This window comes from Pleuronectes platessa, chromosome 2, assembly GCF_947347685.1.
Source record: "Pleuronectes platessa chromosome 2, fPlePla1.1, whole genome shotgun sequence".
NCBI classification, from domain to species: Eukaryota; Metazoa; Chordata; class Actinopteri; order Pleuronectiformes; family Pleuronectidae; genus Pleuronectes; species Pleuronectes platessa.
This window is the reverse complement of record NC_070627.1, coordinates 14,361,280-14,374,628: the sequence shown is the minus strand read 5'-3', so window position 1 is coordinate 14,374,628 and position 13,349 is coordinate 14,361,280. Positions and strand designations below refer to the sequence as shown.

The 13,349-nt window shown below is 44.1% G+C and overlaps 1 protein-coding gene across 1 annotated transcript in view; it reads right to left on the bottom strand.

The window, feature by feature from the left end:
- The window catches only part of celsr2 (cadherin, EGF LAG seven-pass G-type receptor 2), a 62,861-nt gene that overhangs the window by 16,881 nt on the left and 32,631 nt on the right, over positions 1-13,349 (bottom strand). Inside the window, exons 4-8 of the mRNA XM_053446808.1 lie at positions 9,028-9,143; positions 8,822-8,910; positions 2,818-2,975; positions 2,252-2,415; positions 1,827-1,952 (exon numbers count right to left, since the gene is read on the bottom strand). Of these exons, the coding sequence (XP_053302783.1) occupies positions 1,827-1,952; positions 2,252-2,415; positions 2,818-2,975; positions 8,822-8,910; positions 9,028-9,143 (653 nt within the window). The remainder of the gene's footprint in view (positions 1-1,826; positions 1,953-2,251; positions 2,416-2,817; positions 2,976-8,821; positions 8,911-9,027; positions 9,144-13,349) is intronic.

Sequence of the window (13,349 nt, the reverse complement as noted above, 5' to 3'; positions counted from 1 at the left end):
CTGGGAGGTGCATTCAGGCTCTTTCACACATCAGCCCGCTGCCACAGAAGGAGGCTGTGCCTGACGTGCAGCAGCCTCCCTCTCATTAAACTGTCTCTGGACAAAGTGAAGAAAAACACCTGAGTCCCTCAGACTGAAACAACTGATTAGTGACGGAAAACAAACCTGACGCACTGCGGCTGTTTGTCTGTCTGTTTGCAGGATGATGCAAAAACTACTACAGCAATTTTATTCAAACTTTGTGGAGGGATCTGCTCTGAGCCAAGTTAGAGACCATTCACTTTTGGAGCTGATTCAATTAAGGGGATGGATCCAGGATTTAAGGGGAAAGATTTTTTTGCTTGCGTGTTTCCATTATTTGTGAATATTTAGATAGGTTTGCTTATTATATGTAGTTTGTTTGAGACATTAAAGTTCCTGTAGAACTGCGACATATGGGTCAGACAGATGTTTTACATACACCATCCTCTCTCTCATAAATGTCTGCATTATACACAGGCTCCTCTGATGGTGACGTTGATTTCTCCAGACTATCATTGGTTATAATGTATTCACAGTTATCAAAGCTCATTAAATCACCTTTGGAGATCAGTAACGTGATCACGCTGCATTATGCTTCGCTGTCCTACTTCTAGCCCCCCCCCCCCCCCCCCCCCCTCCTTCCTCAGACTTCTAGGCTCAATGAAACACACCTGTTCTTATTTTATCCATCTCCACTCCCTTGCTCAGGAAACTTCTAATCCTCCACTTTAACACTGCTTGAGAAAACACTCACTTCTATAAATCTTTTACTTTTTGCCTCTCTACTTTGAGCTAAAAACAAAGGTGGTGTTTCTTGTGGCTGTAGTGAGTTAAATGGCTCATTTCTTCTGTCTCTTCTCAAATTGCTGTAAACCATAAATCAGCAGAGGAAACAGCTGCAGCGGATCAGGTGGAACAAAAACAGACACTGGAGAACACGGGGACAGAAACATGAGCTACGCACTGTAGGTCTTCAGGAGTCACAGATTATACTCCACGTGATGTCACATCAACTAAAACCAGAAGAAAATGTAACTAAACTAAATAAAAACCTCTATAATTCAGCTCAATATCAAGCATCCCAGCAACGAAACGTTCACTCTGCTTAAACTTTGATGAAACTTTCCAAAGAACAAGTGATTCTAGGAATGTTGTAGCCATGACAGCACCAACGACACCACAATGTGTTTGCCAGTCCATATGGTGGACAAAGAAATTAAATTATAATCTAGTGACGATATGCCCTCAGTTTCACTCGTTGGCAGATCACCGCTGATCAGAGGACAAAGCCACGTTCCACTCGGTACACAGACTGACAGCACACTACCCCCCCACTCTGACTGCTACTACATTTTATTAATATTGAATGTAAAAGTGTGAAGCCAATAAAATGAACAGTTTGAAAGATATGCATTACACAGAGAAACAGAGAGACGTTTGTGGAATAACCAGGCAGATTGAATCTGAAGCAGACGACTTGTCAAAACTGATCCTGTCAGAAATCTGGTGTTAAATCTGCTGTCATGTGATCACCAGGCTGCGTGTGACCGTGGGTTGAAAATGAAGATGGCTGTTCCCAGAAAGCTGCTATCGCTGATTCAACACACACAGAGAAATGCACAAGCTGCAGAGAGTGGGTTTTTCCACCTGTTATTTTTAAATGCAAATGCACCAGCGTCTATATTTGACAGTTTCTGCTACTGTTTCCTCGCTGCTTATTTTAGACCTGCAAAGATGCGCTTCAGGTCGCAAAGATCGAGGAACAGTCTCGGGTCAAAATCGACAGTGGAAATCGGCTTGTTCACCTCGTTCACAGTTGTGTCCTCCGAATCCAAGTGGGCAGTCGCAGCTGAAGGAGCCCCACAGGTTCACGCAGGTCCCTCCGTTGAGACACGGGTTGTTGTTGCAGAAATGTCTTTTGGCGGAGCATCCTGTTAGAGGGGGAGAAATGAGGAAGCTGATCTCTCTGTTTGATCTGTCTGATCTCATTATTTCATCACAGTAGCAAAGAGTCAGTGGGTAATAAACTATTCATAGCAGGTACAATGGTAATTTCCCACTGTCTCTGCTTCCCCGCTGTGCCTATTATACTCAGGATTGTTCAATCTCCTCTCATTTGGCTCGTCTTTAAAATAAAAAAAATGTTTTACTGCAAAACATTCACAGGTTTAACAGATAAAGCCAAAAGATACACATTAGAAATAAAACAGCTGGTGGAAGCGCTGCGTACCTGGCAGAGTGCCGTTGTTGGCGATGAAGCCGGCCATGTCCACGAGCTGGCTGTCGATCCGCAGGTTCTTCATGCAGCCCACGAACTGATGGTTGCGAACGGGGAAATCTTCTGGAAGTTTGGGGACTCCTCCGAGGAGCAGGGGGCCGGTCAGGTCCAAAGATCTGATGCAAACGCAGAGCCACAACAAATATTCAGACACCCACCTCAACCAAAACACATCAACGACGCTAATGTAGCAAAAAAAAATGAAATATTTATCACAGAGATAGTTTTTCTGTGTTATTCTTCTCCCTGGGGATGAAAACAGAAAAAAGGATAAACATCCCGATAAAGGAAAGAGGCGAAGCTCAGCCAACACCCTGGAGATATGGAGCTTCATTTCAAAACAAGTTTACGCTTTCATTTAATGAGGCGACTGCAAAGAAACTAATCACGTGAATTACTGAAGTCAATATTGAAGTAATGAGGACATTTATAGCGAGGAATAAAGGTTATTTATGGAACTATACTGCAGAAGAGATGTTGATCCTCCACACCTCATACCTCTGCTGATGTATACTCACTTTTTGGATCCTGATTGGCTGCCCTGAGCCGAGCAGGTGTAGTTTCCGATCATGTGACCGAACCTCAGGGCCACAGAGGTGTCGCAGTTGTCCACCGTCACTATGACGACCTTCTGGTCCGAGGGGCCCTGCGGGAGACCGGCCTGGTTTAAGATCGGCTGTGGAGAGAGAGAGGGAGAAGGAGAGGGAGAGAGAGAGAGAGACAAACTTACTCCACTTCCTTATGTTTCTGAGGAGACTTCTATCAAAATAATAATGCATACAAGAAACTTTATAATACCTTGTGGTATAAGCAAATCTACAGCTGAGAATCTAGAGAACACTCTTTGGTTTGCTTTTTTAAATTTTCTTTTGATTTCCCTTCTAATCGAGGGTGTGACAATGCAATATATGTATTTGTGCTTTAATCTTTTGTACTGAAACAATGTCTATTATCTGTACTGGTTTGAGGGGGTGCAGGGGGACTGGAGCCAATGAAAGACGATCACAGAATAATATTTAAACGGATGCCCACTGATGTGGACGATTGCAGTTCAGATAAAAGACTAAAGAAAGTCGTCCTGCTTTAGGCTTTATAGCATCACATTCATTCAAAACCTCCCAAACCATGTGTCAGAAAAATATCACACATCATCATCATGCTCCTATTTTTAAAACCCTTCAGTATTTTTGGTCACTGGCTGTTTATAAATAGCACTCTGAAAACGTCTCATCACTCTGCTGAAGTGCAGAAAATTCAGGGAGTCTCAGCCGCAGCTAATCTGTATTTATGGATTAATATACCAGATGATACTGGTGGTCTGAAACTGGAAAACAGAGCACAAACAAATTATTATTTTTGCATCACCCTCAGGTTATTCTCCATTCAGCTCCAGCTCTCTGTAAATGAGCATCTTAATAATTCATATCATAACAGCTAACACACACACACACACACACACACACACACACACACACACACACACACACACACACACACACACACACACACACACACACACACACACACACACACACACACACACACACACACTAGTGAAGGGCTTGCTCTCTGCAGGACACCGTCCCTGTCGACAAAGGATCTTCTTCATTGTCTGAGAAATCAATAGGGGGGAGAGACAAAAGGAGGCGGGGTCTGCGGGGGAGAGAATGATGATCCTGTCAATAAAAGGTCGCAACCTCTTTTCAAGCCGGCCAGTTTGTCTGAGGTCATGCAGGGCTCATATTAGCCCTGAGCGCAGGTTCAAGCTGGTGTCGCGGGCTCGGAGCAGGGCGCTGAGCACCCTGACCGGCGGCCGAGCGGCTGGGCGGCCGAGCGGCTGGGCGGCCTGCAGGCGGGGAGACGCGCTGCTGAGCCGTCAGCTGGTCGGGGCAGGATTTACTGGGAATTAGCTCGTCTCATGTGCAGGGATGAAACTGAGATCTGGCTCACTGCTGATGGATTGTAAACACACATGAGCTTTACATTTTCATTGTTGGGCCATTTTTTCGGCGAGGTTGAACTGAAATAGATCCTTCGCCACTGGTTTAATAAGCTTCAGGAATGATAATTTCCTGATTGCTCTGATGTTATGATTGCTTTTGTCTTTGCCGTCTGATCCCTTAATTTAAAAGCCTGCAGATAAGACGCCCAGCGGTAGATAGACTGGAGGTTTCCCAGGCTGGTGTGACATCTTTAGCATCTCTCTCATTGTAAGTTTATTAAATTTACAAAAAAGCACAGAGGTATAGACTAATATAACTTTGTCCAAGGCCTCTGTCTCTGTCACTGAGAGGCTGCAGTTAGTTCCATCCTTATACTCCCTTTCAGCCTTGTGCTCATGGATCTCGGAGTGATGGTGATATTAATTTGATGAGACCGGTATTAACCCTTCTTCCGTTTTCTTTCAGCGCCTAACCTAACCATCACTCTTGAGCTGCTTTCAGACATGCACTGAACTCCCAGTTCCTCCATATTTTCTCCAGCTGGCCTCCTAAGTGAGTATAAATTCAGGCGAATTCAATGTGTGAACCCAGCAGGGGATTCACCACGGGCGAGTGGGGGGGGGGGGGGGGGGGGGGGGGGTGATGTGTCCAACCCACAACAGACGCAAAAATGAAATAGCAAAGAGAAAACAAACAGCTCCTGTTGAAAAAGCGGTGACACACGCGTAGAAGACACAGATAAAGATAGTAGAACAGAAACATGACCCTCCCCCCCGTGCTGTGAGAGTTTCACTGAAATATGTGTTGACCCCGGATGAGAAGAATCTCGTTATAGCTGCTGTGATGTTTCATTCTAAATATAAAATATTTGCCGTACCAAGGATCATAATTCGGTTGAGGGATTAAACTTCATGGACACAGCAAACCTTGGACTCTTTCTTCTAACTGGATTGTGACGGGTTTGCCCATATTTCTTTTGTTCCATTCAACTGTGGCCAAAATTAAAACAACACACACAATGAAATAGGACGAATTGTGATTTGTGGCTCAGTAAAAGCACTGAACGGTTTATTTCCTCCACCGTTTTCTGTCTTTCTGCAGGATTTTCAGTTTTGTGGAGGGGTGGGCCGTGATTTGATAAAATACATGCACAATTTTTGCGTCAGAAAAAATGGGAAGAACCAGGATATTTTCTTGCTCTTTCTTTAACATGGTGCGATAAGGTGTTTGCATTGGTGGAGGTGTGCACTCATGATGCCTCCCCGAGGTCAGACCTAGAAAACACAGGATGTAATCTGACGGGTTGCTCGGGTTTCATCATTATGGTCAGTTTGATGTCAAGTTAAAACTCGGTGTGAGTGGAGCGTTGGTTTGTCTGAGATGATCAAGCTGTTGTGTGCTCTTCTTAAAGACGGTTAGTATCTTCTCAGGAGCTCAGTCACAGTCTCAAGACGTGGACAGATATTTGAAAAGTTCCACCGTTTCATCAAGTTCTCCCTCGAGTATAAGAGGCCCTGTTCCGGAGCACGGTTCCCACAAGAAGTCACAGCACTTACTCTTGACTGTGACACTGGCTGTTCAACACCGAAATGTTAAGTAGACGGAAACAGAGACAGGAGGTAGCTTTTTCTATTTTTCAGTCGATGCTCCTCGAGGCCAATTTGTTACAAATTTGTTGACGATGAAACAAGCGAACACGCCGTGTGAACCGCCAAAGGTGAAATCATCCGACATGCTCTTTTCCACGGTTTTCCCTTCGCTGTGAAAGCTCTGAAACAGGCAGCGCTCCAGATTGGACGCTCCCTCCGCTGACCTCTGCTGTCATCAGTCACGGCTGTTGACTCTCCAATAATGACTGTCTGTCAAGACGTCTTTCTGCCACACAAAACCCCCCCGTCACCCTGATTGGAACACACATATTTGCTCAGGACCACATTAAACACAGCCCTCGTCCACCGCTACAGGGGATTATGGGAATATGAGTTCCCTGTCACAGAGAGTGACAGGGGTCGTGCAGGACGAGCACGGCAGAGCGCAGCACAAATATGGTGTTTAAGATTGACTGGAAAAACCATAGCAACAAGAGGGGTCGGCCCTGAAGCGCGGCGTCCCCGTACAAAGCCCGAGTCAATACTTCTCTGGGCATTTCTTTACCCTCCTTTCGCTCCTCTCCTGCTCCACTTCTCTGTCCCTCGCTGGAGGAACAGAGGGAGAGGGGCACTTTCCCCGGGGCCGCATCATTCACTGCCCCTGCTCCCAAAGGAAGCCGAGCCCGACACAAAGGCAGCGGTCATTGCCATTCTCCACAGTCCCCCGCCATCCATGAAAGCCACATTTCAATCTAAAATGCCCCCTCCCCGCCTCACCCTGCCCCACCCCCAGTGGACAGGGACGGGCCAGAGTGGGCCACCGTGGGATACCTCGAGTGGGAGGGGCCAGGGTTCTACCTCGGTGACTCACAGGATGTGGAACATGAGGGAGGAAGGGAGGATTAGTTCAGCTCCAGCGGTGGGACTGCAGCTGGACCGGGACACCTCTGGGACCTAGGACTAAGCTCTGTATTCACTATGATATAGATATACACGTGATAAATACAAGAACAAATGATTTATGTAATGGGTGCAAAACATAAACTTAAGCACCTATCAGATCCATCGGAGAATTATCATCTGGATCTGCAATTCTCCTCAGGAGGTTTATACCAAGTTTCAGCTCATTGCTCATGTTTGACCCCCCACTGTTGTGGCTCAATCAGCCACCGCAGGTTGAGGAGGACCCACTTCCCACCACCTGCTCAGCAATCTGCTGATCGAGCACTTTGTAGAGAAAACTAATATCTAAATTATATATGTCACTCAGCCGTTAGCACAAGTGCAAAAGAATAACAATGTTTCTCCATCTCCTGGATGTATAGCAAGTCCCCACATCAACTTCGAAAGTGATGTTATGTCACTGTTTTGTTCAAATATTCTTATATTTCAAATGCAAAAATGTTTTTATGATGCACATGTTACTGTAGCAAACCTTTTCTAGAGATGGAACCGGATATCAGAGACTCCTGTGAGGACCTGACTCAGAGAGAGCAGGGCCCAAACCCGACTTGAACACTCATTCTGTTTTTATATCCGAGCCTGACCCGGTTCAAATGAGCTGAAGCTGTGGTTTTGTTGCCCTGTCACTCAGTTAATGTTACCATGGATCCAGCCTGTTTACCCTGGTTCCACATGGGTGGGTCCCTCACAGGCAACATGGAACTTTTTAAAAATAAAGGCTCGATTGATTTTACACACAAACAAGTCAAATAAGTCAATTCTTATTGTTTGACCTACTGTACATTTCTATATGTCTGTCCCACCGGTCCTGCATATGCATATCTCACATTAACAGAATCATCATATCCTCAAACACACGCCCTACTTACAGATGTACATTTTCCAGGTCAGTGAAACAACAAAAGAACCAGTGCGTCGTTAAAATTGAGTCTAAAAGTGATTAATGAGAAAATAATGTCTTGTTGGCAAAGAACCAGCTTGTTTTCTTCCACAAGTCGACACGATTCTCCGCCTTCATCACTAAAATCTGACACGTCCATGTCATCACAGACACAGAGACAATCTGTGCAGCGGGGGTGCTGCCTGGCAACATCTTTATGATGCAAAGTAACTTCCTCAATGGACCAAAACCTCACATGCTGTGTTGGTCCTGAGTGGGAACGTACTGGGAGAGCAAAGGAAACCGCTCCATACATTCCTTCACCGGGTGAGATGTTGTGAAATGTGAGAGTCAGAACATATTTAGCCCAAACTGAGCATGTGTTGAAAAAAACTATTTGCTTTGGATGTTTTCACGCTTTCATTCACGGATTCATTTAACAGCCCTCGTCTGAGTCTCTGCGTCTGTCCGGCTCTGGTTGGATCGTTGGCTCTTTTCCAGATCAGCATGTCAGCAGTGATTCTTTATTCTGACAGAGCAGCAGCACTAAAGACGCACAAAGACACACTTACACTGTGTGCTCTCTGGTTCCCTCTCAACACACTGACTCCTCTGAAAAAATATTTATGAAAGAATGTCGGGGCTGTCAGTTCAATATATCCTAATATACCGAGGGCTCATCATGCTCAACTTTATTAAACAAAAACCCGCTGCCTTTCCTGCAGAGATTGAGATGATTGATACTCTCTCATATCTGTAAATAAAAAGCTATGCTCTGTTAGCCTCTCTTAGCAAAACGCTTGGAAACAGACGGGGACCATTAGCCTGCCTCTGTCTAATCCATCAATTAATCTCAATGAAAGAGCATCTTACCCAACATGTTTATCTATTCTATTAACTGACATGTTAGACCACAAAATCCACAGGGTCCAATGAAAGATTATGTTAAGAGCCTAACCGTGTATCGAGTTCTTTTTCTATTTAATTAATTATTTATATTTAGTCAAATATTCTGGATTAGGCTTTGGACAAATGAACAAATGAATACTAAATCAAAAATATATTTTCAAACCAGAAGAGGCAAATCAGCATATTCATAATGAGCTTGAGGAATATGTTTTCTCTGCTGATGGATCTTCAGTCGTACCTTGTTGTAGTAGTGGACGTCCACCACGTGCCACAGGCCGTCACTGACGCCTCCCAGGATGTGGGGGGACACTGTAGTCTTGGTTTCACCTGGGAGACAATCATAGAGCTGAATGACAACACTGCTGAAATTGATATGAATTTAAAATAAAACCATTTGCAGTGAAACATAATGATAAAGAATGAATGAGCGTGTGAGTGACGTACCTGCAGAGAAGGTGAGCTGAATCTGCTCATTGATGATCTCCATGGCGATGAAGTCATGCTTCTCGTTGAAGCGGCCGTTGTAGAGCAGCAAACCGTTTTGCTCCTTGGTGGCAAACCTGGGCAAAAAGAATAAAGAAATAAACTTTTGTTAGTATATGTGATCCATATTTTGCTTATGTAATTAATTACTCAATCTATATTAACTATGTAAGTGAAATGAGACTTCTAATATTTGACAGTTTTCTTTTTACCAACAAATGCTTTTAAAAGATCAAATGTTCATAAACAAATGAAATAACACCATTAAAGAAGCAATAATCAAGAAAAAAAATGCAATAAAAGATATGTGAAAGATAATAACATATTTATTTTAGATTCAAAGCTGTGCTGTAGATCTCCACCATGTTCCAAGAAACTAAAATGAGCAGTTACACATGTTCCTTCACGCTACCTGGTCATTGTGCTTTATTATCAACCTGCTGCTGCAAATCTCACTAAAACGTTGTGTATTTATCCCATACAGAAAATAAATAGTGTCTAACAATGTCCTCCTGTTGAAGTACTACGGTGCCCATTACTCAAGATTTAAAAAAAAGGAATGCGTGTCTTTGTAACCAGTGCCATGTCCGTACCTGTTCCCCATGTTCACAGAGAAAAGAGGGCAGGAAAGAAAGAGGGCAATGGTCCGGTTTAAAACATGTTCCTTTCTCAATGAAGTGCTGTTCCCACAATAAAAGTATAATGAAGATGAAGATTTATCAACACTGATTCAATTTTGCAAAGATAACTAAGGGTTAATTGTGAGCGTTCAGTCAAGTTAGATAAAAATGATATTCGCAGCACAGACAGAGTGAAGGAAATCAGAATCTGCGTGCTGTGAATTGATTTGCCTGAGCCGCATTAAACGTCACACTACAACACCGAGAGACAGGAAAGTAGGGCAATGTTAAACCAGCAGGGTGGAGGAAGCAGTGCTGTAAGTGAAGAGGAAACGTGCAGGATAGACAGTTCATAGTAATGGCAACTTCAGAACATTTTTATATATCACAGGGGGAAAAAGGGGGGATTTAACATCAGCCTCACATTGACATATCTGCATTGTGATGGTAAAAATAAAAAATACCCTGGTCGTCGTGCTGCATGATCCTCGCATATTAATATAAGACTGCTATTTATCTGCATACACAGAGTTCAAACTGTGCTCGTGGAGCCTTCACTCTATAACAGGGATCAAAGTATGTGTTGGAGGACTTGGTTTAAAAATATCGCACTTTACCTGTCAGCTGTGCTCTGCAGTCTTAAATGCGATCCTGTGGAAATGGGTCACTGGGATACGTGTGTGTGAAAGTGTGTTATAACAAAGAAACAGGATTTATCCTTCATCCATCCCACACTGGACCCGTCAGCGAGTCTCCGGTGCACATCTGCCGAGTGAGCGGTGTGCAAAGCTTCATGCCATCTGTACTCTCTGGTCACTTCCTCCATTAACATGAGGCTTAATCTTTTCTCAGAGGGCTGATTAGCTCTGTTTCACAAAGGTCAATCTCAATCTGACTCGTAAACGATGAAAACCGCCAAATCAGTGTGACTCTCCTCTTTTCTCTGAGGCCAAATCGGAGCTGCAGCCACCCTCGAAGTCTTTGTTAGCGGAAAGATGTCATTCATACGTCCAAATATCTGTAAGAGACATCCTCCTAGAGAACATGAGAAAGCCTCCCCCCGCTTCAGTCTCCAGGCTTTGAGGGTAAACTGTAAACATAATGCTGTTTGTGCAGTATTCTCTTACTAGAGAGGAGCTGGGGGGCACGGCACCGCTGACCTGCTTACTGAGGAAAACGATAATCATGACCTCCTAGGAAAGAGGATGCCGATGCTGCAGCTGATAACACTGCAACTGAAGAGACGCTGCTCAGACAGATACTATACATCCAGTAAAAATAACACAGTGTCAGCTGGAATCACCATCCAGTCTACTTCTCTTCAGCGGGCTGCCACTCTTTGACATATCGATTTAAAAGGCTGCTCCGTGTTGCCCCCCCGAGCCCTCTGAACTATGAGAGTAATCAGCCGGAACTAAACACTGACTCAACTGGCATCACTGCGTCTCACATTAGGCACCCATCAGTAAAAATAACAACCAGTCTGCCCTTATGTAGGGGACTGTGTCACGCTATGCTGACATGCTGCAATGCACAAGACGTGTGCAGGGGGGAGGAAAAAGAACATGAGCAATTTATTGATTTTACAACCGACCTTAGTGTGAAATACAGGAAACAGAAATCTGTGTTTGATCATGTACTTCACATGATGGGCTGGAAAAGGAGGAGAAGCTGCCGGTCAATAATACTTTAAAGATATGTACTGTATCTTTAGTCGCTCAATTACTCCAAGATGGTGTTTTTTTGTCGCTGCAGGGATTCAAGAAAATCAAATGATTGTGGTGTGAGGTTTTTTTTTAACATCTAAATCAGCTTACATGTTTTATTGTGAAAGCCTTTGACTCATTCACTTCCTCTCTGACAGCAAACGAGCTAGTACCTCAGAATGGTCCCCAGTGATGGTTCTCAGTGGCTTTGCTGCTTGTAAAAAATGCAGAAAGGAAATAGCTTTCCAAGAACACAACTCAACCACTAAAACAAGGCCACGGCCCATTTGATGTGAGTGTCTACTTGTATGAAGCATGTGTGTTTAGTCACAGGTGAGGGGCCGGGTCACAGGACACATGTTAACTGCTCTGGGTGGGTCTTGATTTGACTTTGAGATAATTGTGGGGCAACAGGTCAGGTCAAGTACGGAGCTTTGCGGCTGTGTGTTTGCTAAAATGGCCTCAAATTCTCACATTTTTTATTTCTGCGATAAGAGCGACATTATTGCAGGTGAGCATTAGAGCTGTTAAGGTGTAAAAGAGCCTCACAGAAATACCGTCAGTGGGAGAAACACGATCGTCCCCTGTTCACTGATCCCATCACACACTGTGCTTTTTGGTGAAATCACAGCTTTTTAATCGATAAGCTCCAGAGACAAAGGTCGTGATGGAGAGAAACCTCGAATTAGCCGTCACTCTGAGGGAACAGGATGCACCTCGTGAGTGGTTTCTCATAACAGGAGCTCTTTCTGTGAGAAACCCGATCAGCGCCGGCTCAGGTGACAAAGCCACTTGTTGACCTCACCAGCCTGGAGCTCGAGGTGTCCCGGCTTTTTACACACAGCTACTTCACAGCTTCTCTCTGATACACGGGCCGCGTTTCAGAACTGGTTTGAGCGGTTCTCCATCAAAAAAAGAGCTGTCATCCGAACCAGGCTTTGAGAAGACTCCACAAAGCTCACCAGGGGGATATGATTTCCACCGGCGGCCATTGTGAGTGTCAAACCCTGCCAAGCATGTCTAAGGTGACATGGATTACAATAAGTACAGCAAAATGGCCGGACCAATTCCCTGTGATACTGTTGGAGAGGTGATACTTGTTGTCCCTTGTTGTGACAGATATCAAACACAACTCACAGCTTTTATCATTGACTAGATTTCATATCATGCAGATCGAAGCTTTCAGTGTATTTTCCTTCATTTCACAGCTCATCAGCTGATTTCTAACCCCCCCCCCCCACAGACACACTCTCACAAACAACCGCCAAATGATCAACCGAAAACTTTTAAAGCTTAAGCTTCGATTACAACCTCAAACTGCTGCACCTGGATCACAATAACAGATTCTAACACTCGAGGGACTGCGAGACACAAAGACAATTACATGTTAGACAAAAAGCCACAGAGTCTCCAAGAAGTAACACTTCTGTACAACTAATGATGTTTCCTGTGAAAGGTGAAAATAACAGTAGCACTAACTATGATATTCACAGCTACTGCAGTAATGTGAAATAAAAGCAAAAAGGGAAAAACTAACTTAAAACTGTCACGTCATGCTTTTAAAACTTAAGCAATGAAATCTGCAGGGGACAGCTTTTTCTTTTTGTGCTGTGTAGCAAAGTTGAAAAACTGTTGAGCTCAAATCTACTTTTGCTAAATGCTAATTATGGCATGAGCTGCAGCACCTCCAGCTCTCAAAGAAAGTGCCAGCGTTAGCAATAACATCGCTTTATTCACTTCCTGTGACCAACATCTTTCCAGTTTGAGAATAATCTGAACTGAGGTTCATTTTTTTCCTGCCACTTGACATTTGACATTTTGACAAATTCTGTTATTCAATTAAGCAAAATCGATTTCATACCTCGCTCATGTCTGTCAGGTAAATATAAAGCTCCAGCCAGCAACCAGTTAGTTGAGTATAAGGAGTTGAAAATGGGGGAAACAGCAACAGTCAGGG